At 30.7% G+C, this 27,421-nt stretch overlaps 1 protein-coding gene across 2 annotated transcripts; it reads right to left on the bottom strand.

The window, feature by feature from the left end:
* Positions 1-4,465: 4,465 nt before the first annotated feature.
* Positions 4,466-26,206, bottom strand: LOC117176258 (eukaryotic translation initiation factor 2-alpha kinase). Of its 2 annotated transcripts, none has more exons than XM_033366419.1 (13): positions 25,734-26,206; positions 23,310-23,436; positions 23,039-23,210; positions 22,749-22,905; positions 15,067-15,241; positions 14,195-14,459; positions 14,008-14,118; positions 13,732-13,912; positions 13,497-13,602; positions 13,223-13,431; positions 9,000-9,771; positions 6,873-7,217; positions 4,466-5,114 (listed from the first exon to the last, which is right to left on the bottom strand). In XM_033366419.1, exons 1-13 carry the CDS (start codon positions 25,871-25,873, stop codon positions 4,890-4,892), a joined length of 2,985 nt encoding a protein of 994 aa, XP_033222310.1. In that variant the 5' UTR covers positions 25,874-26,206; the 3' UTR covers positions 4,466-4,889. The 2 variants fall into 2 exon arrangements, with proteins under 2 accessions (XP_033222310.1, XP_033222312.1); XM_033366421.1 differs by lacking the exon at positions 25,734-26,206 and adding an exon at positions 25,104-25,179.
* Positions 26,207-27,421: the final 1,215 nt, after the last annotated feature.

Raw genomic sequence — 27,421 nt, 5'->3', positions numbered from 1 at the left:
TTTACTGACGACCCCTTAAAGTTTCAATTTTTGTATTTAAAGAAATTATCCTTATAATATATATTTTTAAATTTGTTTAGCATAAAAAATACACAACGAAAAATCGACAAGGCTCAGGAAACGAAATTACAACAATTAAAAGAATGACAGAGAACAAGTATATTGAGACTATACTTAAGAAACTTTATTTGCAATTTTATTTATATTAGATAAAATATCAATATTACAGATAAAAGTAACAGCGTTTTACTTTGAAGAATTCAAATGATTTAAAAACTAAAATTAATAACAAAAATTAAAGGGCCTCTAATTTTTCTCATTCTCTTCATTTATGATTGAGAAAGGATAAGAAAAGAAAGGTCCGACAAGTCCGAAAAGAAAGGACGAGTTCGTTAACAGCCATTTTGGATAAAAATACAAATTTTGGGACCATTGTTTTATACTTAAAATTTTTATTTACGGCTATTAATAGTACTCAGAAGGATGAGTTTTTTTTATACAAAAAAATTCTCAGTTATAGCATTTTCAAAATTTTTAATATCAATGGAAAATCAAAATTATAAGCCAAACAACGTACAATATGAAAAAAATGTAAAGAAAAACATTGCTTTTTAAAAGCCATACAAGATTATCATACAAACTTTTTGGATTTTCTTGTAAAATTGAAAATTCTAATGTTTATTGCACAAAAAATAATGAGATGTGAAAAATCCCATTTTGTGGTCAAACTATGCAGGATACGAAAGAAGATGAATCAACAAGAATTGTAATCTCAAAAAAGATCTATAAATTCGTTAATAATCACTTCTTGATAGGAAGCGTACCTTTTGTTTTATTTGGGAAAAATAACATTGAAAATATAAAAAAACGTCGTGAAAAAATGATACAAGTTACGAAAAAAAAAATTATTTAACAAAAATTATTTACCCGAAAAAGAGCTCCAAGTTTGTTATGAATTATTTTTTGACATGACACGTAGTTTTGGTATTGGTTATAAAAATGGTATTAAAAATAAAAATGAAAAATTTGTGGAAAAACAACAAAAGCTACAAAAACAAATTGATAGAAAAAAGTTATTCGCCCAAGAAAGTGATCAAATTTGTATTCATTTATTACATTCTTATTATTTATGATGGAGAATGTATTAGAATTGCCCGAAATTTGACACCACAACATTCAAATTTTGAACCAAATGACGCAAAATGCGACAAAAAGTCTCAAAGAGAAATTATAGGTTTTGAAAAATCCTACAAAATTTCTTTAAACCACTTTTCAATAGGACTCCTAATTTTGTTTTATCGTAAGTAATATATGCAGATAATCGAAAATTTCAATATTACGCTAAAAGACGCAAGGTACGTAAAAAATCTGAAAAAAGACTTGTAGGATATTTTGCTTTATACATGTATAAAAAATAATATGAAAACCAAAATCTTATTATTAGCATAACAACGCGAGTCTGTCAAAAAACGAGTGCTCAGCGTGAGTGTCACGATAATATTGTGTACCTCAAGGCCTACAGAGCTTTCAGAAATTTAATCTTTAACTATACTTATTTGAGAAATCAATTCAGAATATGAACACGCATATAAATACTGCGATCTAAAGAGATGTTTTTGATAAAGTTTCATTCAAGCATTCTAAATGTAAAGATTAAATATATGAGCGGGAATCGCGGAAATCAAAAGACGCGCGCCCCAGGCGCGCTCAAACTTGCGAGCCACGGGCTCAGCGCCCGATGAGAATTTGCCCGCGACAATAAATAGTTAATTTACGGATTATTTTATTACAAACTAACGATTAAGAGATAAATGTGTTTGAAACTTTCTAATAATTTCTGACCTTTTAGTTTAAATTGAAAAATGTTAGGCAAAATATTTATGTATTCTGATCAACCACTCGAGTAAAATTCAAAAATACATTTGTTCAATTTTGAAATTATGGGGTTCTCAATTTAAAAAATCGGGACATAATTTACATACATAGTAAGATACATAAATTTCTATAAAATATTATATAAAAAAATAAAATATGTATTTATTATATAATTTTATCGTTTCATTATAATCTATTTAATTCATAATTAATTACACAAACACAGTAATTTACGAATTATTATTTACTTAAATTTATAATCGCAAGGGAGGCGGTATTCCTATAAAATTTAACTCTACATCTAAATACTTAAAATCGCTAATTATACATGCGAGAACGCTGTACGATCATATTTATTAAAAAAAATTAGTTATTTTAAATTTCAACTCAATATGTTTATCAATTAAAACTTTTAATGTCTTCAAACGTATATTTTCATTTAGTAGAATTTCTACCGCTTTTTATCAAAATAACAAAATAATATAATTCATAGGCAGTAAATTTTAATTGCAAAATGACTAATTTTTTCCATAAAAGATGTCAGCTAAAAATATTTATTACAATACAATTCCATTTTAATTCAATTTAAAAGTAAATCTTATGCATCTACATATTTTCTTGATACGAAATTTATTCAAATAATTGATTCATTAATTGGAAATGATAAATCAAAATTCTCGATATAAGATTTGTATTTTATATTTTTAAGTATTTGGTATTTACCGACTTAGTATCGGCTATTTGATGGAATTGTTCGACGGGTGAAGATTGCAGGGGCAAAGTAGTTGGTGGGTGTGATTTTCGGGTTGAGAGGCATGGGGGGATCGGGCAATTTTCGCCGGGAGCGCCGTCTACAATTAGATCCTCGAACTATACAGGTGCCGCATCTAGGATTATAATATCTTTGCAGTAGTTGTCCCATAAATCCCTGTTTATACATAGAAAGTAATGGGACTAAATCACTTTTTAAATTTTTTAGTAAACAAGATGTTATTTCGATGAAAAAAAAATCATGAAATTAAAACAATAGTACTCATTTAACATTTCAAAATAGTTTTGCAATCATTTTCTATTAATACTAAAGACAACATATCCCAGTGGGCACAAAGTTTGGCTACGTCTTTACGACATCGTTATGACATCCTATGTCCATGTCGTTAAGGTGTCTTGACGATATCGTAAATAAGTCGTATGATCTGACGATGTCTTTACGATATAGCAAAGACACCGAAACGACATGGACATAGGATGTCGTAACGATGTCACCAAATTTTGTGCCCACTGGGATGATTTTTATAGCCGTACAATAATCCTCGCATAGTGGAATATATCTTAGATTTGAATTTGAATCAAAAGTAAAATATGATTCTGAAACTTTATTATCGAAAACAAATTAACAATATTATTAATGGAATGTAAAAAAGTCCCAGAGAGAAATTTGAATAGTACTAAGTTTAAACTTACCATGTGAATACTGTCGCGTATGAATATATAATGTATTTCTAATTGAATTTAACTAAATTTAAATTTAAACCATTTTCTTTAATAATCAGTAAAAAAATTATTCAATTGTTTTCAATTCCTTTTAAGTACTTAAAACAACGATGTTAAAACATTTATTATATTTAAACCTTGGCCGTTTGATAAAATTATCATTTATATTTGTTCCTCTGAAAAATAGTTTTTTTTTTCAACAATTTGAATTATTAAATAAACTATTTTTTAAGTTTTTTACTTATTTTTATGTTATATGTTCATGAATAAAAATGTAATTTAATTTCAATCACTTTTTTCTCATTATGTTTAATAGTGTAAGTACTCGCAAAACCCTCAAATAATAAGTTTGAACTTATATACTGTTAAAATTTTTTCACAAAACTATTTACATATTGCATCGATATAAATATTATTTACTGCGTTTTCAAATATAAAAAGGATTATATTTAACTTTTCATTCTAATTCAAATATTATATTCCACTTTACCAAGTTTATTGGGTGACGTTTTAATTCATGTTTACCATTAGCATTTATATACATAGTTTGGAAAATTGTTTTGAAATATAAAATGCGTAACATTCTTTTTATTTCAATTTTTTTTACGAAAATAACATTTTGTTTATTAAAAAATTTAAAAAGCGGTCTTCTCCCATTGATTACAATACAAAAACATTGAGTGATGGGACAACTAGCGCCGCGCTGAAGATATTAGGAACTAAACAACTTAGGACACTAAGGGATCGCCATTTTGTTTTCAGATGCACAGGGCTGATTTTTATGTAGCACAATAAAATGTTTTTGGTTATTATCCCTCAAAGAAGAGACCAGAGACAACCTTATGTTATTTTATAGCATCTCCGAATTCAGTTTTTAAACATTTTCATTTTTGTGGGAAAAAGCAGGGGGAACTGTACCCGATTGACCGCACGGCTAAGTATCACATGCCCTTAAATACATTGAAAGGTTTGAAAATAATCGGCACTCTGAAATTTTAAGACATTCTAAAAATATTTATTTTCAATATGTCCTCTAAAATTTTTAAGAACAAAACAAGATAATCCTAATGAAAATTTCGGAACTAAAACGTTACACGTTTTTCTTTTAAGACTGTGAATATAAAAATAAGTGATATGAGCATCGATTATCTATATATGAAAATAAATAAATCATTCATAATCAGTATGAATTACTATAAAGAATTGCAGATATTGACTACGCAGATTTCTAATAATTTTATGAATGTGAATTATAATTATATATAATCAGCACATTTTTATCTACGAATCGTCAACTTGATACAAATATGAAATATTATATTACATACATCGACTTACATCTTAAAAGATTTTAATCATCAACATCTCTCCATAACTTTACACGATTTAAAAACAAAATCAAATACATATTTAACAATTACGTCTTATACGCATACAACTTTTCATGCATAACTCACAATCGCTCATTTAAAATAGAAGTTGAGGAATCGCTTTTATCACTATTATCGATTGCTATAGTCTTAGTTAAGTTCCCATGAAACACTGTTACTGCTGCTACTGCTATTAGTCACTGAGGAATGCCTCCTTAATTGAGAGTCAGACCATTCAAAATGACAGTTTGCCATTTCACCCGAGTTTACTTCTTCAAGTGTCTTCTGGTCCACAAAACGCATGCGAGCTGTAATTCCTGCGGTCGTTGGCCTTTTGGATGGATCAACATCCAGCATCATTTTGACCAAGCTGAACTGTGAATTTAATTCATTTCGATTAAGGGGTTCTCCTGGTGTGAATCGAAAAAAAATCTATTTTTTTTTTTGCTTAATCTGTAATCTGTCAGAAGATATAGCTAGAAATGCACGGACGTGCTGCTTGAATGCTCGTCGCGTTCCAAAACTTCAAAACGTGTTTTCTCCAAATCATTTTTTTTCAACTTGTGTACACGATTACATGAAAAATATTTGACCTATATACTTGATTCAAATTTCATTTTGTAGAATATTGAAAGCCGTTCTATATGAACTACAGTCTTGTGCGACTTTAAATGTTTTTCATAATTAAAATTAAAATAAAATTATTAAAATTTAATTTTTGGGTTGAAAACGTGAAAAAATACAATTATTTTTGGTTTCCACTGAATAATTGAGGTTCATATAGTGTAAAAAAGCATATATAATAAAAAAGAAAAATTCTGCTTCAGTTGAGAATTACGGACGGTATCGTGTACACAATCGGACCAAATCATTAGCGACATGCTTTTGTTCACTTTGGATCACTCCGCCATTTTCAAACTTTTCAAGTTTTTTTTTCAAATATTATTAAAAAAGTGCCTCAAATAAACCTTCCAAATAAACTGACTATGCCACTTCCTTTTTGTAAAAAAACATCCCGAAAAATCACCTTTCTTTTAGCTTCACACCAGGAAACCCCCTTAAATAGAAAATCGACAACAATCACATAAAATTCTCGATTTCTTCTCAAGTTTCAATTGAAGAATTCATCGTATAACAATTCAAAATATAATGCTATTAAAATTTAAAAATAAATATTAACAAAATTGAACCATTTAAGTTAACCTTTGGATTCTTTCAATTCAATATATTAGCGTATTCCAATTCAAAAAGAATGATTTAGTTAGCATAAATTTAGATTTCTCAACGAATTTTAACGTTTTTAGGGTGGCCGATGCACCAGAAAACCAGGAATTTATCGGGAATTTTTTGGGCCCATGAAAAGCCGGAAAATGCTAATGAATTTATTTTTTAATTGGGAATGTAAAGAAGGTTTAGTAGAGAAATCTTTCCAAACATTTCAAATGCCACCAACACAAAATTGTACCGTTTCAAATCATAAAATGCCTTACTAGTTGAATAATTGTAAATTTTGGTTCGAAGCTTTACATAATTTTTTTTTTTTAATTTTCGAATAATTTCACATTCGTAGATTCATCATAAGACGACGCTGATAAATGTAAATATTTTAAAATTGAAATATTTCTATTTGAAGTCTTCAAAAACTTAATCTTTATAAATTGAGCAATATTTTATTATTTATTTAAAATGGACATTTCTAGCGTTTCTAAATTTTTCATTCGTAAATGAAATTCTTGAATTTTGACAAGTGTAAAATAAAAAATTATTTTGTTTTTAAAGATTAAATAAAAAAATTTAGTTATTTAAGTTAAAACTTTTCAAATTTAAATATACAATTTATAACATTTGTTTCAAAATGTTAAAACGTGATGGCGTTTCATTAAAAACTGTCCAGTTTTCAAGGTTTAAAGTTTAAAATTGACGAATATTGAAGATTAGAACTTGTTAATTTTAATGATCTACTACATTTTTGCATGGGAAAATAACGGGAGATTTTTTCTTGCATTTTAGAGGCCACCTTGGTTTCTTATATATACAATTCATAGAGAACCTGTAGAATTTTTAAGCATTCATAAAGATCTTGACGTTAGATTGACGTATTTAAGAAATTTATAGTATTTCTACAATAGTTACCTCAGTTGGATAATGAAGTTCGAAGTATTTTGGAAATTTGAAATGCCTTATTTTTGTTAGAGTATCTACCCTTTCCATGTAAGTTTCAAATGGAATCAACAGTTCTGCAAGTATGATACCCAGTGAGTAGATATCTACTTTAAAATTGTATCGTTCTCCATTTAACTGTTCTGGAGACATGTACAAACGAGTCCCGACGCGAGCTGTATGCTGATCTCCTTCTTCGGAGAATGAATCAAAAGAATCACCTGGAGTATGAACCTCATTGTAACCTTCAGTCATTGCTACTAGTCCAAAGTCTCCAATTTTCACCTTTTTATCAAACGATATAAAGATGTTCGACGGCTGAAAATAACATAGGTTTTCAATTTTTTAATTTGTATCTTTACAATATTTAGAATCAATTGTAGAATTAAATGTTTAAAAATAATAAAGGCTTTAAAATCAACTTAAATATGATATTTCTTTAATTCAACACTTTTCAATTTTTAATTCTTATGTCTTGTTCTCTTCAATTCTTAAGTTCGTTAATTTAAATTCTTTAATTTTTAATTATGCAATGAAAGTCCATAGCTGGGTAAACATGGCTGGTCTGCCTTAGAAGATATTTAGATCATATTTGCGTTGTAAGTTTTTCCCATTATACGATTTTTTTCATACGACAGGCCGTTTTTTAACTTTTAGCATACCAAAATTTACCAGTTTCCACACTTTCAGAATCAAAGAATTTGATACGCAACCATTCTTTAAAAAATTAAAAACATAGAAGCTGAACAGTTTTAAGATAATATCTTATAAAACAAATATGATATTTAAAAAACAAACTTATTTAAACTAACCACTTTCAAAATAAATTAGTTCTACATTTTGTACAATCATAATGCAATAAATTCAAAAATGAGTTTGAAATTAATTAGGGAAAAATTTAAAAAACTTCAAAAGAATTTGATCAAATGCCTCCAAATTTAGGGTGAGTTTTAAAGACTTCAAGATGAATGAAATAAAAACTTTAAAAAAACTTTATCGAATGAATAGAATTGAGTCTGTTTTAATACCAATGCAAGTTACGAATTATAATAATATACATTTATGGGAATGATATAAAATTTCAAGGATAAACTCGAGTGCGAAGCACGAGATAGGTGATGAGTTTATGTTCGTTAAAGCCGAAGGAGCTTTAACAAAAGAGAATTCACAATCATTAAATTACTGTTGTCGCTACTTTTACCTTTAGTTTTAAATAGTCAGTGCAGAAAAGTCGAGCGCGTAGCGCGAGGTAAATACATTGTTGAGCGCGAAGCGTGAGATAAATATACTGTCGAGTGCGAAAAAGATCAAACAAGTTTTCATTCATTTTTTTTTAAAGTCCCAACAAAATTTTCAGCCTTTTCTAATTGCCCGAATTGACTTTTTATTTTTTTTAGAATTGCCGTGATACCTGGTGCAACATATAATAAAACCGTCAAAATTGATTTAGCCATGTTCGAGAAAATTGATATTTCTGTATTTTCAAAATTTTTTATAACTTGTGTAAAACTTTTTTAAAAGTTGGCACTTGGGTTAAATTATTCTTATAATGGGAGAAACTTACCACCCAAATATGAACCAAATATCTTCCAAGGCAGACCAACCATGCTTACCCAGCTATGGTCTTTGTAAATATTACAGTTTAAAATACAATTCCTTTTGTGTTGTACACACTCGTATTTTGAATAAATGTGCAGGTAAGTATGCCAGCCAATTTTAGAAATTTGTTAAAACTTCTGATAAGTTAACTAATGTAGAAATTCAAATGTATTTATACTGATTTTAATATCCAAACTAAACTTCCTCAAAGGAAGAATATCACACAACATCATTCTTAGAGATAGGGAAAACATTTCAGAATGGGTGATTATAAGAACAAGCGTTAAAGCAGGAAGCGGGGAATGGTATGAGTAAGACAGTACGTAGATAGTTTTGTGAATTTTGTATGTACGAAGCATGGACAAAACTTCCAAAGTCTGCATTTATAAAAAAGTCAAACTAAGAAGGTATAAAATGTAGTACTTATACGTAAAAGTCTAATTAGGATGTACATGGTGAAATAAAATTTTAGATTATTCTATAAATGCCGAATATAATCACCTTTAAATCGCGATGAATAAGTCCTTGCAAATGAACATATTGTACAGCATTAACAATTTGTTGGAAAGTATTCAGAACTAGTTTAATATCTCTGGTCTTATTTTCTTCTTTTAACCATTCACTCAAACTCATTTTTTTACACAATTGCATCTGTATATACAGGAACATCTCAGCAGAATTTGTACTTGATTCCATGTTTGATCCTTTATCCTGTAAATTCAAACTAAGCGAAGCTTTCCTCTTTTTCCTCTCTTCGCTTGTGTTTTTTCTCCCGCTTAATTGAAAAACTACAGAGGCCGAAATACTGTCGAGTTTGTCTTTATCAATAGAATCAATTTCACTACTTTTAGTCTCTTCAATCACTCCAACCGACTCAGTGGATTCCGAAACGTGTTCATTGGTCTCGTTATAATCCTGAGTGAATTCCTGTGACTCTTTCACCACGTCGCTTTCATAAGCTTCAAAAACGATGAATGAATCGTCGTCCTTGTTGTTTAATTCGTAGGCTTCACATGCACTGTCTAGAGAAGATTGCTCACTCGGTGGCACACTGATGTGGACAGAATTTGATGATTTTATATCGCTAGCAGACAAACTTGAAAGGAAATCACAATTAGGGAATTTTTCCTTATTTAGTAATTCTCTGTCTTTCTCTTGTTGCCAACCGGCTGGTGGACATTCTACCCAGGCACCAAAATAACGAACGACATGGTCGTGCTCTAATTGTGCCAAGGCTCGAACTTCTCTCAAGACTCGTTCTCTGGATTTGAGACTGAACCAACACAGAGTAGAATTTAATTAGAAAAGTGAAATCTGAGGGGTACAAAAATAACATTGGATTTTGGTGTACATAGAGACAGAGCAAATCTCTGAGATTTAAGAATAATCTATTTCAGAAGTAATGTAGCGATCTACTGTCTGTCCAAAAAATATAGGCACCTCGATTTTTGTACAGATTATCGAGAAAACCTCCGCAGCAAAAAAATTCTAAAAATATGAGACAACATGCATGTTGCAGTTAAAGGTTTTGCCAATACTGATACGAAGTTTCAAAATGTTAGCATGATTAGCGATTATTTCCTGGCGAATGAAAGGTGAAAAAGTACCATATATTCATATTATCACTTCCGAATAATCAACTTTGAATAGGTCTAAGTCACTGAAAATAAATGATGAAAATTCTGAAGAAAAAAAATAGTTTCGTTGATCCTTTCTGTACACAATAGTGAAATTTAGAGCCAAATCTAATAATTTGTTAATAAGTTGTTAACAAAAACGTAGGGAGGTGTCATCTCCAAAACTAAGGAACGTACAGAGATGATTCTTGAAGCAAATTACACATATTTGGCTTTTGAAAGTGTTGTATTTATTTTCAACAAGCAAAAAGTTGCACTTGGATGTTTAAAACATTATTTTCTTTTTAGAAAAATGCAAAAGACTATACGATAATCGAGGCAACCGTATTTTCAGCAGGGCACTTTGCTGGCGCTACTGTTACGCGTGCTACTGTTATTCTCGCACTCAGGCTGTTTACACAGTCCCTAAGTCCTGATGAAAAAAAAAGGATACAATTTCCTCGATTATCGTAAAGTCTTTTGTATTTTTCTTAGAAGAAAATAACTTTTTAAACATTCAAGTGCAACTTTTTGCTCATTGAAAATACATGCAACACTTTCAGAAGCCAGTAATGTTTAATTTTCTTCAAGAATCATCTCTGTACGTTTCTTAGTTTCGGAGATGAAACCTCCCTACGTTTTTGTTAACAACTTATTAACAAATTATTCTTTTTGGCTCTAAATTTCACCATTGTGTACAGAAAGGATGAACGAAACTATTTTTTTTCTTCCGATTTTTCATCATTCATTTTCAGTGACTTAGAGCTATTCAAAGTTGAGTATTCGGAAATGGTAATATGATTATGGTACTTTTTTACCTTTAATTCGCCAGGAAATAATGGCTAATTATCAGAACATTTTGAAACTCTGTATCAGTATTGCCAAAACCTTCACCTGTCACACGCATATTGTCTCATATTTTTCGAATTTTTTTCTGCTGAGATTTTCATGAAAATCTGTACAAAAATCGAGGTACCTATATTTTTTGGACGGATAGTAGGGCTCACGTACTATTACCACTTTTGGAAACTTTTTTTTTAATGCTGTAACTATTTTCCTATTGTATATATTGTTTATAATCCAAAGTATAAGAAATTGTACACTTTTAATTTAAAAGCATGAATAGTTAAATTCTCTTAAATTGAGAATATTTCAATTTGCCCAATTTCCCATCGACGCTTTATAAGGCAATTTTAAATTAATAACGTTTGAAACTGATAAATGTGATTATTAATAACTAAGTAATTTTAAGTTTGAAATGCTCAGAATTAAATAATTTGAAATTTAAAGCATTTCAAATTAGAAAAATTGAATTAAAAACGTATAATTGAATAATTTCATATTGTAATATTCGATTATATTTCCTTACACTTTGTACCATTTTTAAATAAAAACCATATATCAAATTTATCGATCCGTTTTTTAATTTAATTTCGTTCAGAAATTATTTCAAATTCAAAGCATTTAAAAAACTGAACAACTTTATTTACTCGCATTCAAAAGTGATAAATATCAAATGCTAAGCGTTTCAATTTGAATAATTACATAATAAGAGATTAGAAATTGCACAATTTCAAAAGAAACACCTTGGAAGATAAAAGAATATAAACTGAAAACGTAAAAGATTGAATCGTATCATATAGAACTATCAGCGATGAACAATTTCAAATTAATTGTAAAGACATGGACATCTGAGAATTTGGAAACTATTTTTTTCTTTTAAATAATTCAAAGTAGACATATACAAGTTTCTGGGATTTAAAAATACTTTGAATTGTAGATTAATTAGTTATATTCCATGTGATTATTCTTTTTTAACGAAATTTGTTTCGTCCCATAACAGTTTTTTTTTTGCAATAAGGTCCACAGTAGGTTTAATTTTTTTGAATTGCCCTAGAATATACCTAGACTTTTGAAATCGAAATTTTATAGCAGCCCTGGTAAAGCCCTTAAAAGTTTGTTTCATTTAAGGGGATGTGATACTTACAGTTTCCCCGGCTTTTTCTACACAAAAATTAAAAATTTTTAAAACTGAATTCGGAGATGCTATAAAATATCATGACGGACGTCCCGGACTCTTTTTCGAGGGATAATAACAAAAAAAATTTATTGTGCTAAATAAAAATTTTATGCACATGCATTATTTTCAGGTAACGTCGTTTTTCATCTCTGCCTTTCCGATAATCTGGAAATTATTTATGAAATAAACTTTTTTGATTGCCGGCAAACAAGGTTAGTTCCGGGAGATTAGTTACTATGTTTATTTGTAAGTCCAAAGTTTTCGGCCAAAAATATTGTGTAGTTTGGAAGTAACGCTCGGGTGAATTGTAACACACATAACCTCGAAATATACACGCACGTTGTTAGCAATATCAAAAATTTTGTAATAAAAAAACACAAAAAAAGTGTGTCGGGACGTCCGTTAGCATGTTCGCTATCATTTCCCAGATTTTGAAGGCAAAATATTTCTTATCCTAGGAAAAAAGCCGGGGGAATCTAACACTGAAAAAATCGATACTATTTCCTAAGCGCTATGCAAATTAATAACATTTTGCTAAATTAAAACTTTTTTTAATTAACCTACAAAAAAAGTGTGTGGGGACGTCCATTAGCATGTTCGCTATCATTTCCCAAATTTGTAAGACAAAATATTTATTATTCTAGAAAAAAAAACCGGGGGAATCTGAAACTGGTAAAATCGACAATTTTCTAAGTATCACATGCCCTTAAGCAAATACAACATTTACAAATCCATAGAATTTTATGTGAGAACCAAAAAATCTAACTTGCGAACTATTGCTGACTATTTTCAGTAGTACATTTTTACACGTGCATTCAGTTCTCATTTTCTTCTTTAAACAAAGTTCGAGAAGTTAGAGTTCTTTAAGTGTAGTAAATTTTACTCTGGATTCCTAAAGAAATAACTTTTTCGAAATCTCATGGTACTTATGTCACTTATGCGTCTTTTGAATTGAACACTTTAGTTGAATCGAGGCATGTGCGATGTATACTATTTTTTAACTCTAAAGTAAGGCCGAGAGCTGTATCATGTATCTCTCGATTCAATAAATTTAGAAAAAGGAATTAGGTTACAAATACAAATAATACCTGCTTGGGAGAGTAATTCTTTTAATTGCATATATGCGTCGGTCGAGTTTGTTTCGAGCCTCGAAAACAAATCCATATCCTCCTCTTCCTAAACAACCAATAGGGTCGTAATCTTCGAGAAAACGAGAGGTAAATTTAGATCCAGTAGTATCAAGCGAAGCATTTGGAATCTCTTCTTTTTTCTCTATATGTGTCTCAATAATGCAGGGCTGCAAATAATACAATTTTAGTGTAGAAAATATTTAGGAAAAAAAAGAGTTAAACATTATCTTACAGGAAGTATTGCGTCTTTAACAGCAGAATTGGCATTCAAAAGACTTTGTGTTATCATGAAGTTTAATAGAATTGCTGTCGTGATTGAAATCAGCACTACTTCTTTCCTAAATAGAAAAAAAAAACAATTATTATTTAAGCTGGAAAACATGTGAAATTTCAAGAAAATTGGGGATTTCCTTTTTAATTTATTTACATTTCACAAACACAATGAGAATAAATTAAATTTAACTTACCACCAAAACCATAGCGATACGATCATCGGTCGTAAAATTTCTTCCTCTTGCTCTTCAAACTCATCTATTAGTGATTCTTCTTCCGCAGACACATTAGTTATTTCAGGAATAGTTGTTTTTTTACACTGACTTTCACTGTTAATAATCAACTGTTCCTTTGAGTATAAGTAAAATCCATTTCCTTAAAATATAAAGAGTTTCACTTGTAAAAGTTACATTCATTTTTAAATAGGAATTAAATATTAACTGTTAGTGTAAAAATAAATATGTAAGTACCGTTTATATAATTCGAACTGTACAAGACTGACAAAGCCGTGGATTGAACATCATCCTTTGATTCTAAAGAATTGTCAACATCCAATTCCAACTTGTCATTTCCTGAAAAAGCTAATAAAAAAAAATATTTTCTTAAAATATTAAAGTATAAGAAAGGTGTGGAAAATAATGTTTAATTTATAAATACCGATTGCTGGGTACGGCTTCCATGGAAATTTAGGAACATTGTCCTTTAACGAAATCGAAGGTTCTAGTAATGATTTTAATGTTGGATTTTCTTGAACATAAAGCTGTTGGTTGTGCATTCCTAAATAAAGTCCAGGGCTGAAAGCGAATTCGGGATGCCATAATCTTTGGCTAATTTCGAATAAATTTATTTCCTTCACAGCGGAATTTCCATTTGCTTCGTAATTCGAATCTTCTTTCCATACACTCATAATCGGAGAATCAAACTGAAAAGTTGTATTGTAAGTTTCTTTATATACACTGGAATCTGGATTTAGTGTTTCCGAGGATTGACGCCGCGCGGCGAAAAACAGAAAACAGAGAGATAGAGACACAAAACAGTTACGAGACTCTGGATTTATGGTCGCGGTCAGCCCCAAATTTGACACTAAATCCGGGTTTGACTGTATTTTAAAAACTCAGGCTGATTATCAGAAAATTATTTTCTTATTTTCCTTTCAATACTTGAGGTAGTTGAGAATTCACTAGTTCCAAGTAACATAATTAAATTTGATAATAAATTATAACATAAATTATAGTTCATCATGAATTTTCGATAATGTACAACGATTGCATAATGAAAATATATAAACTTTTGAATCTGAAAACTTGTAATCTGAACAATTGTCAAATTTAACAATTTTAACTTTTGAAATGTTTTTAACTTTCAAACCTCGAGATATTGATTCAGGTTGGTTCTCTTTAAATTAAACTGTTTAATAATAAATAAAAATATAATAGTTCAAAGTATATTTATAACATTTGAAATGCTGACCCGTAACCGTAATTTAGTTTTTGACGAGTTCTTATTACTTTTTATAATATTTTACAAACCTTGTACTCCCATAATTTTGATGTTGGGTTGTTTCTATCGACCGCCCATATAATTCCTTCTGGCACAATTACCTTGATATCAATATCGAGGGATATTTGAGTTTTTTTATAATGACAGTCTAGATTTTCATTTGGAGTTAGAGAAAGCCCATGATGACCGACGCTGAAATTCCACCTGCACAAATTTAAATAGATTTGTTAAGTATAGTCAAACTATAAAGGAAATTTCCATCTAAATATAACACAGTTTTCACAGCCCAAAATTTGCTCAAAACAGGGAAATAGGGTACATTTTCTACGAAAATAAGGGAATAAACTCCTTTAAATAAAATTAAAGCTGATACCATATTGAATTCATGAAACACTTTAAATTCCTCAGATTTTAAGACGAAATATATTGCATTTTCAAAAAAAGAATTGAATTTTCAACCAAAAAAGATGAATTTTCAACCCACAAAAAAAAACAAGTTTTGAATAAAACAGTTGAATTTTGAAGCCAGAGTCAATTTTTTCACAAATCATTTGACTTGTAAAACCAAAAAAATTAATTTTCAATCACATAATTACATTTTCCACAACAACAAAATTAATTTACAATCAATTAGTTTCATTTAAAACCAAATAGTTGTATTTTCAAGCAAAAGAGACGAATTTTGCGTAGAAAAGTTTTATCTTTAACAAATTAGTTAAATTCTTAACTTAAAAAAATCAATATTCAAATAAAAAAGACGAATTTTCGACAAAAGGATTGAATTATCAACCCAAAAGCGAATTTCCTATAAAACAGTCAAAATTTCAACCAAAATCTTAATTTTAACCAAATAAATAGGCTAAATAGGGTAATTTTTTTACGCGAAAGATTAAACATTTATGTTTACATGTAGAAAAGAGAAACAATATTTTTGTAAGAAATTTTATATTTTTAAATAATGCTAAATAATGTTTAACGAATTTTGCCATTTAAGAATTTAATTTTAAAAATTGCACGTACTCAGGTTGTTGAAAATCAATTCCGACGCTATCCGAAATTTCCAATAAACATAAAATAAACATCATTAATAATTAAATCGTGATACTTATAATTATATATAATTTAATGTTTCTGTTCACGATTTGCCGTTTCGTTAAATCATAAATATTTTATTTTAAAATCCGTCAAATTAACATTTGGACATTTTTACTGGTAAGGTTTAGAAATAAAATTAGATGCTGCTCAGCACAGTTGGTAAACTTAAAATAATATATTTTTAATTATTTAACTTTGTACATTCCAATTAAAAATTGTTCAGCTTCTAATAATATATTTTTTTAATTAATCTTTTTTATTAGATAGCATCTTCTGTCTCTGATTTTCAGATTTTCAACATTGTTAAAACTGTTTTAGAGTCAAAATGTTTAGGAGAGTTTGTTTTTAAAGGAATATAGTTTTTAGCACTTGAAAATTGTTGCACTTATATAGTTATATTTGTGTTGCCATTAATTCTTTATTTCTTTAATGATGTACTTTATTTATTTAAGCACTTCCATGTTATATAGATTCATTTGATTATTTTTATTATTCTTAATAAATTCGTTTACAACATTTGTAATTTCATTCAAAAAAAGTTATACGATCAAACGAACTTAGCTATTATATGGTTATGGCCACAAATTTGAAAGGATAACAAATTTAAGAAATTCATGTTGCCACCATACGGAGGCTCCGCCCACTACCATGCTCCGATCTTCATTAATTTTAAAGACGAAATATCGTATAAGTATGCGAAACAAAAATACAAAACTAAGTTTCTTAGCGTAGTAGGAATCATATCGCATTCAGCTTAAAACCTTTTGAGCGAAATTTCTTTTCTCTAAAGCTGAGCGATTATAAAATATGACAGACCTTTCACGATTCGGACCAACACCGTCTTTCGAATGACATCGAAGGAAACGCCGTTGCGTAAAGCTGCAGATGTAGCGGTCTATATAATGCTGTAAGACGTAAAACCTTTGGTGTCTATGCTACTTTTCGAGAGGATCGTCCTTATCCATCTACTGAAAGTCTGGTCAGAGCAGGGGTCATGAGGCTTTCTCAATGAGATTAATATTTAATCTGTACCATTTGGTTTTATTTCGGACGTTCTCTCGTTTTTTGTTAAGTCCTGAAGTTTTAACTCAGTTATTTTAATGTGAATAGCGTCCTCTTGTTGTAAAATGTTACTTAACTTCATCAATGTCACTGTTTGTTGCCATTGAGCTGTTGCAAGGGCCAGTAATGTGACCAGCTTGAATTACAAATCTTTGAGTGAAATTTTGCAAAATATTTTAATTATGGGATAGTTTCCAATATCAAGGTAGACAATTAAAGCGATAATAGATCAATAAGAGTTTAGTGTCCCATATGCATGTATTCCTTCCAACGAGAGGGTAAGAAAATCTAGTAGCGACGATGTTGGGGGTTCGGAGGGCGAAATTTTCTTCTTCTGGCAGAGTTCCCACCACAGCTAAATTGACCTTGCGATTTGCCTCAAAGTCGCGGGAGCGTTAAACGCCAGGAAAACCCGCAAGGGTGAAATAGAGATTCCCTCTATCGCAAAGGTGTATGCTTCCCCGATAGTTTGGCTACAATCAGGGTAAGGCTTCTCCGCCGGGGATGGAATTCGCTAAAAGGAGAAGAGAGCAATTTTCTATTGGGCCAGAGAATAATTGGTTCTGAATTTCACAATTAGTTGAACAAGGGGAACCACGGTTGAAAAGGCCAAAACGGAACCCCTACTGCTTTGTCAACCCGTATCTTTTTTAAGCTTCTCAGGGCTAACGTAAAAGGAGGGAAAGCATAATAGTTTTCGTTTTCCCAAGAGCGTGTAAACGCGTCGACACTCTTAGCTTCTGGGTCTGGAAACCATTACATAAGACGAGAACACTTTGCATTAATAGTTGAGGTAAAAAGGTCAATGTCGAAGTCTTTAGAACTGCTGTTGATTTTCTGGAAAGCGTTTTGAGGGAAGAGTCCACTCAGTTTCCTGTTTTAACATTGTCAGCCGATCAGCTTAGTTAGGTTAGCAGGCTTATGGAACTGGATTCCGCCCATTTGGTTGATATAGCTCAAGGCTGTCGTGTTTTCGATTCTCAACAAGATTGAGCACAACCTAAAATTCACTAAAAAACATTTTAGAGCGTTGAAAGCAGCTGTGAGCTCAACAAAATGCATGCTTTCACCTTTTTGGTCGACACTCCACTGGTTCTGTGTCGATCTTCATTCGCAAAAGGCACTCCAGTCTGACTTGGAAGCATCTGAAAAAATCTCGGATCAGTTATACTCTTGATCCCCCAATTTAGGTCTTCATGGAATTCCGCAGGTAAATGTATAGACGCATCAGTCGTCTTTGGTGGATTTGAGGACTAAGAACTTGCATCTTGCTAAGCCTTTATTATACACTGGACCGTATTTCACGGCTGTGTACGCTGAAACCAAAATTCCAATAAGATGAGCCAGATTTATGATTTTGCAACAGTGCTTTTTTTCTGAAGGAACGGGCTAAATTGAGAATTCTTTGTCTTTTTTCTCCTGAAAGACTCGTAGTAAAACTTTTCGGATCCAATACGAATCTTATAATTTTTATTAATTGAACTGGAACCAAATGAGATTTTTGAATGTTGATAATAAACCGAAGGGACTCTAGTAGCGACTTATGTTAGTCTCGTCCACATTTCTTGCGCATTCAGTTCTCGAATCACCGAAAAGGAGGAAGTCGCCCAGATAATTTACTGAAATGAAACTCTTAGATCTGAGGTGAACCGTCACTGGTTTCAAGATTTTGGTGAAAATGAATGGAACCGAACACAAACCAAAGGGAGGGACTTTAAGCTCGTAGAGTTGTTGCTGAAATAGAAAGCGAAGGTACTTTCTGTGGTCCAGGTGCACTGGAATTAAGAAATAAACGTCCTCCAGATCTATAGAAGCTATGAAACAACATAAAGACATAAGGCGAATTACGGACTGCCAATCTTCCAATTTAAAATTATTTGTTACGAAAAACTGATTAATTCTCTTTTAATTCGCAATGAATTTTTTCCCTCCATTAGATCTGTCAACTAAGGAAAAGGAAGAAAGAAATCGATCTTTGCAAAGTTTAACCTTTGGAATGGCACCTTTTTCAAACTTATCAATATCCTATAAACAATGTTTTTGGTCTCAATGATAATTCATGTTCAGGTAATGACTCGAATCCTGAAAGCTTCTTTGCAAAAGGAATTGTATAGGCTACACTTAAGTTTAGCGACGATGGTATTGATTTTGCTTGTTTCTGTAACTGTTGTTGCCGCAATTGTTTCGACTCCAAGATTTCGCCGCTCCAGTCCTCTCAGTCAATTTTGTGTAATTTTTCTTGGCTGGGTCCCGAAAGTTTAAATCCCTTGTGGCATCTGATCTGGACTGAAAGTAGGATCCTTTAAACTTATAGTGACTTTTCTTCTATGTATATAAGTCTTCAGATAGCATCTCGTTGCCGGCCTTCTCCGACACTTTGGCACTTTGACACTTTGGAGGAAGGTGTCCAAGACAATTTCCTCCATTAGAGTCTTTGCCGCATCAGATATATTGCTACCATGGGCCACGAAATATTTTTTGTTTTTGATACACAAAAGACGGCATCAGCGCATAAACGTCCTGCGTCTCCGACTAAACTGATCTCGCGACTGATATTCAAGACCAAGGCGCCCGGATTTCTGGAATCAGAAGTGGTGCCGAGCGCAAAGGACAATTAGATGGCGTTAGGTATTTCTTGACCAGTTTTTCTTTGGTCTCCTTTGACAGCCCTTTCTGCATAATTATTGGCCATAGTTTCGCTAATACCGAATTCAAAGGTGGACCTTCCACATTTGGTTCGGAACATCGCTCAAGAGATTCACGATTTCGGGGTCAACAAGATCTTCTTTAAACTTGTCTGGCTCGTCAGTCTACTTTTATATTGTTTCCGAGAACATACGTGTTTGAGAAGGTTCCTTTGAGGGGGAATATTAAGAGGCACGCTTTTTGACTCTTGGTGAGCGAGATCGAGATCTTTCGGAACTCGAATAATCGGCGGTCGAACCTCTCTAGGGTATCGCTCTTCCCGTCTGTTTGCTCGCTTTTTTAGATCACGATCTGAAGTCTCTCTCCTGGTACGCTATGCGTGTCTGGTGGACCTTGAACCTCTAGATTCAACGGAGATATAACTCCGCTTTAGTTTTTAACCATTTTTAAACTAATAAATACTGGAGAAAATGTTGAATTTAATTGGTTTTAGACGTAAATATTAAATTGATTTCAAATCGCAGATTTCAAATTATTTATGTCTCACGTAAGGAGTAAGATGTGTAAGATGAGTTTATGTCTGACCGTAAGACATAAATAATTTGAAATCTACGATTTGAAATCAATAAATATCAACGGTCGAAGAAAGGATTGATTTGTTTCATCAAATCACTTTACACGTAAATATTAAATTCAAACATGTACATTCCCCGAAAATAAAAAGCTAACTATTCAAGTAACAAATCGCAGAGGGTCAAGGTGTAACAATAATAATAGAAGTATTATTGAATTAGATTATTTGAGAAGAATAAAAATAATTTTTACTTGTAATTATTAACCTTAACACGTAACTGATTGTGTATATATAATTAATCAATTTTTAACAAAAACAAATACACGGTAATTTTGTGGATTTTAAAACAATTACAAAATAATTAAAAAGGTATGAAATTGTTATTTTTTATTTATTTGATAATTGAAATTTGTATTATATTTTCAATTTCTTAGGAAATAAATACTTTGTATTTAAATTTAATATTTTGCAATTTTGAGACGTTGTTTTTCTTTTTTAAATATACCAAATTTCGTATTAGTTTTCTGCGTAAACACATTATATAACATGACATCGATTATTACATTAGTAGCTTAAATAAAACAAACGGGTAAAATTTCTTGTTTGCAGTCCACTAAAATGAAATTTGGTATTAAAATATTTATGTAGATATATCGTAACTTTGAGCGCGCCTAAGGCGCGCGACTGTAGGATCTCGCGCTTCGCGCTCGGTCTTTATGTTTTCGCACATTCTTGCGCAAACACTTTAAAATTAAGACTCAAAACATCCAACACTGTAATTTTGTGATTGTGAATTCTCTTTCGTTAAAAAAGCTTAGCTCGAGAGTTTCAGCGCATCTACGGCACGCGACTGATGGCAATCGCACTCAGCGCTTTATCTTTGCATTTCTTCCGCATTCGGGCACAGACATTTTAAAATCAAAGGTGAACGGACCGACAACTGTAATTTTGTGGTGTTGACTCTCTTTTGTTAAAGCTATTTTGGCTTTAACGAACACATTCTCATCACGTATCTCGTGCTTTGCACTCGATTTTGTCCTACAAGTCAACTTTTTTGTCAACATTATAGACAACACTTTTATATCAATTATAATACATCTTTTATGTAACTCTGCCAGGGATTACTTATTTAAAAATTGCAAAATAAAAAGCAAATTGTATTTATCATGATTATTTTTGTATTTGTTTCTTATTTTGCTTTAAATTGTATTCTAAGCTGCTCTGAAACATGTATCATTTCAATAAATGTATATCATTACAATTCATAATATGCATAAAAATTGAATCATACTAATTCTTATTTCCTTGTTTTTATAATTAAAAAAAAAAATGTTTAATATTGTTTTTTACGATTAAATAAAAACTATTGCGCATCTGCATACGGTCTGATACAGGAACCTATATAAGGTCTTATATAGGAGCCTATGTCCTCTTTTCTGTAAATTTTCAGTATCTTAGAAACAAATAATATTCTTGTGCTCATATGAAAATAAACACAGAAATAAAATTTATTATTTTAAATTTTTAGATGCCTATAATAATTTTCCTATAATGCTTTTAATAAATTTAAATATAAACAATCAGAGGGAAAAAATTCTGTTATGTTTATAAACGCGAATAAATTATGAGAAATGCATTACAGACCTATAATAATCATCTTATAATACATAAAATACATTTTAATTTTCTCATTAATATTAATACTATTTAATTACGTTTCCATGAACAAGTTTATATATAGAAAAAAAGTTTACATATAAACTGGACCGGAGAGTTCGTATTATTAAACATGAAAAAAAGGGACCAAGAATTGACGGTCATCGACTAAATTTGTAAAACAAGAAATAAACTATATGCATATTCATTTTTGAAACTTGCTTTTGCAACAATACTTGCAGCCATCAGGCCCTGTGAAGATTTTTTCTAAAATTATATCTTCCTCATGAAAGTTTTATTGCACAATAAAAATTCCCATATTTCAATTTATGACCTCGTTTGGTAGCTTCTTGCACCGTTTCAGCATTTTTTTAAATTGCTTGGTGCTCTAAAAAATGATTTTGTCGACTTTGTATTGCGCGCGATAGAATAGTTTTGTATATGTAAAATGAACAATGGGTGTTATAGTTCTTGCGTACGTAATTAAAATATTGTATTTTAAATGAAATATATTTGAAGAAAAAAGGGGAAGTTTTTTAAGAATTGGGGAAAAATGGGTGGTACTTGTATAACATAATTATTAATAGAATCTTGAAAAAAATACACTGTTTTAGTTTAAAAACGGAAAATTAATTTGATTAAATCAAAAAGGCAGTATATATAAAATTAAAAAATAACCTTTCGTATCCACTTCGGGATTCAGCAGCTCGCACAGTTTGTTGGTATCTCTGAATGACAAGTACTTCTGGTTCGACATAAGATTCGCCCTCCGTTGTGTTTTTACAATCATGCTGATTACACTCGTACAATACTTTACCAGTGGAAACAGAAACACCTGTTATCATGTTAAAGGAATTAAAAATTAATTCGAGAATATTATTATTCCAACTAAAATTTAAGCTATTTAATAGAATTGAAATAAAATTCATATGAAATATAATTTACTACAAATTTTGAAAAGCACTAACCGTAAGTTCTAGTTTCTAGTGAACCAGAAAATACCAAATCGGAATAACGAAAAGACGATTTTAATAATTGTTCGGTGGATAATGGCACTGCTTCCAAATTCTCTCCATCAAATTTGTATAATCCCCCATTTAACGACGGAATTAAACGAACCCACTGTCCACGATTATTTAGCTACTTGCAAAAATCTAAATTAGTAATTTGAAGAAATAGGAAAAGTAACTTAATATATATTTGTATTGTATTTAATTCTGAATAAATTGTTAATGTTACCTCTCTTTGGTGAATATTTGATGAGAGCATTGGAGTTTTTCCTAAATCCAAAGTCCATGTCTTTTTTCCTTCATGTGCGGTATCAAGGGCAGTTACTTTTCCATCCAAAGTATTCACAAAAACAAGACTGGAAAAGAAAATAAGGTATTTTCTGATTTTTTAAATGATAAAGTTTGAATTTTTTAAATAAATATAGATCAATCGATTGGTTTCGATAGCTATGATCGAAACTTCAGGCACATACCAAAATTTATCTTTCATGATAATTAAAAATTTAATTAATTTTAGAAAATATCTCATATAATTATAAACCAATGGGTCAGTTTTCAAATAAAAAACTTTAAATAATTTAGAAATCATTTTAAATATATTGATTTACACTATTACAATAATTCTAATTTGATTTTTTAAACTTGAATTTTTAAAAAAGCACAAATTTCTTGTATTATGCATTTTAACTTCATCATTAGCCAACTTCACTTCGTTGAATGCTGAGGGAAAAACGATGTACCAAATGCATGAGACCAAACTTTATTTTTGTGTTATGTTCGCAATGAATAATAATGACTATCATTTTATCATGTCATTAAATAGTTCTAAGCAAATAAATACTATTTTTTAAATACTATTATATAGAAAAAATTAGTTTTTATGAAGATATTAGCAAAATAAAGCAAAAATGCACCAAATTCCATGCATGTGGTCTATTGTGATCTAACTCAAATGTTCCATTTTTCTTTCCGGATTCTGGCGTTGTTTACCGTCGTCTTTCAAAATCAATTATTAAATTTTTTGAAAGTCAATTATTATATAAATGGCCATGGGTTGTTTGAAAATATAAAAATTCAGCTTTTACAAAAAACTCACACTTATATTTTGGACCAGTTTTTTGTTGAATTTAGCCTTTTATGGGGAAGACATCTTCTGAGTTTTATGCCGGAAACTATCAGATACAAAAAAAATGAGATAAAAGTTTGCATTTCCTCATCTAGATATACACTCCAAATCTGTCTTGCTCATATCAGCAGAAACTTAAGACGAAAATATTGCACAAAATTAAAAAGGTGGGGTTTTCCAGAAAATCTTTTTATTTTCTTCGGTTTTTAAAAACATAAAAAGAAGTTTTTATGGAAAACCCCACTTTTTTCCAATAATTTAAACAATTTTCTGCTCGTATTAGGAAGACACTCAATCAGATTCATGCGGACTAAACCAATTTTTTAGGCCACGAGAATTTTTCTTTATGTGCGAATGCAAACTTTTATTTTATTTTAAGTGTTGTACTTTTGATTGGTTCTAATAAAAATGTGAAAACTCGATTGCAAGAGATAAAAAAATCTTTTGTTCACATAAATGGTTTTCCCCGCATAAAACTCACAGGATTTTCTCCACGTACAAGGTCAAATTCAGCAAGTTTAGAGAAAAAAAGTGTTATTTGAAAAATCGACGTCAACATTTAAATACTCGTAACTTCGTAGAAAACGTTTTTTTTTTTCAAATCGGGATAATACATGTCGCCTAACATGTCTGAGACTTGAGGTGTAGAACCTGCCTCAATTGAAATGGGTTACGTCGAAACATTAATAAATAACATCATAGAAATCTTCTTGTCTACAGTGGCTTCCAGTTATACATTTCAGAACTCTCTTAAAAAGTGAAGAACCGAAGATATGAAAATATGTTTGAAAAATGTTAAGGCGTCAAACGGTTATTAAATAAATAAAATATTGTACTGCAAAGTGTAAAGTCGAGTTATATACAAATAAAAAATCAACTATTTTTATTATATCTTACACATTTTGCATTTATTTTGTAGTCCTGTCAAAATATCCGATTAATATTTTCCTCTTCTAAAAACAACACAATTAAAATTTGTTATTTTGTTAAGGGCGCTCGAGTGAGGCCCTAACCTCAAAATGGAATTGCCTCATTTTACTCCGAAGTACTAGAATTACATATATCTTTGTTAGATACTTATGGACTACAACTGTTTTGAGTAAAGTTTGTATTTAGAGTGCAAAATTGGTTAATTTCAGTATCTGTTGAGAAAAACGATTTTTTTTTGTATTCTCTGCGGAAAAAATCCGGCAATTCAATTTTGAGGATAGGGCCTGGTTCCAACAACTTTATGAGACTTAAATAAAAAAAGGGAAATATTCTTTTAAAAAACTATATAGAACATTTTTCATCATTCTAATCTATATAGTTAGTCAGGCCACCTTGTTGAATGTAAATACAATAATATGACTCATTTCACTAATCTCGCAGGTAGTAAACAATCCAATTCTCACACTAAAATGTTCATACGCAATTTCTCTATATTTTGTTTCATTATTCTCATCATCAGAATCACAAATTAAGTAGCGACATAATAAGCAATTAGAAGCATTCTGATTGTGATGCAGTTTGAAAAAAAATTGATACCTGCGAGGTGGGTCATCTGATGTGGCATGATCGCAGAATGGTAGTTGTCCAATTTCGGCACTGTTGACGAAAACATAACAGCAAAAAGAAGCAATGCATAAACAAATCAATGTCCCTTTCCATTGAAGTATATTAGACATCTTTTTGTCACACCAATAAGCCAAATTGCATGTAAACCATCACTATCATTTTGATATTCGCACCTCCATGAAATTGTAGACCCCGAGCTGAGCGCTACATAAACGATAGACTCCGAAACATAGTGCATCTGAGTGACGAGTTGGATTTGAACTTCAACTCATAAAGTAAAATTATCGAACTAGACGAGAAAAATAAATTGAAATATGTCAAACAACCGGTTGCTCAACAACATCTCGAGATTTTACAATATTTATCAATATTTACACTGTGTATATATGGATGCGCATGATCTATAGTCATCTGCATTTAGCATGGCTGATGCTATCTACACGATCTAGAGATTACTGGAGATTCTGACATTTTACTGCTTTCTATCCTTTTTTTCTTATGGAAGTACCAATGAATGCGAGGCAGAGATATGGCAATAGGAACAGTGTAGATGAGATGAGATGAGATGAGACTGTGCCGTGTTCGTGGTCCAATGAGGAACTGTGTATTTCGCGCGCTTTTTTGATTTGTTTAATTACAAATTAAAACAACTAGAAGTTGAATGTACACCATTTGTTATTTTAAGTTTTTTAAACGTGCAGGACTCAGTAATTTTGAAAATCATATATGGTAATTACAACCTCCGCAGAGCATTTGCAATGTATTTAGGATTATGTCAGCCTAACCTCAAAAAAAATTTCACATTTTTTTCAAATCCAACTTTTATGTTCACACGAAACGCAATATCGAGTTAAAAATTTAGGAAACTAAATAAGAAGCACTAGGAAACGTTTGTTTGGTCCTGTATAATTATGAAAAAAACAGACCATTTTTTCCCAAGATAAACTTTTTTTATAATAATAAAAAGTTATGACCAGACAGACGATTCTTAGAGCTTTTTATTCAGTTTCCCAAATTTTAAACTCGAAATATATAATTTCAAATTAAAGTTTTTATAAAATTCAACACTTTCAAATTGGAAATGTTATGGTCAGTGGAAACAGTTTTTAAAACTTTTAAAATTAACAAATTAACTTTTATTATCAGCCTAAACAGGCTCGAAGCCATAAATTTGGTTGGGGGGGCGTAGTTAAAGTTTAGATTTTTTCACATCTATAGGAAAATGTTAGGTTTCGCGGAATATTGATCTGTGTGAATTAAATAAATACACTTACAAAAGAAAAATCATATCAGCAATTTTCAAAGTTAATTTTCTTTGAATAATATTCAAAAAAAGGGCGCCTCAGTACATGCGCATTATCAAAAAGAGACTTTATTTTTTCGCAAAATGACTTCTGGTATTTGACTATTTGTGGAGATAGGAAACTTTATTAAAAGTTCATTTATTTAAATTATTTCCATCTTCATATGCCTTCCGTGATGCTCTTGAAAAGATCATCCTTTTTTTACACAAGGTCAAAAATCAAAATTCAAGCGCGAGATAGAAATAATACAATTTGTGATGATCGCGTATCCCGCGCTCATCTAGTTATGGGATCATGTAGAACTCAACCCTTTTTGCATGGTAAAGAAGAACACCTCCTCACCATAATGGCCTA

The sequence above is a fragment of the Belonocnema kinseyi genome, chromosome 7 (genome assembly GCF_010883055.1).
Source record: "Belonocnema kinseyi isolate 2016_QV_RU_SX_M_011 chromosome 7, B_treatae_v1, whole genome shotgun sequence".
NCBI lineage: Eukaryota > Metazoa > Arthropoda > Insecta > Hymenoptera > Cynipidae > Belonocnema > Belonocnema kinseyi.
Note: the sequence above shows the minus strand (reverse complement) of the source record. Positions and strands in the feature narration are given on the sequence as shown.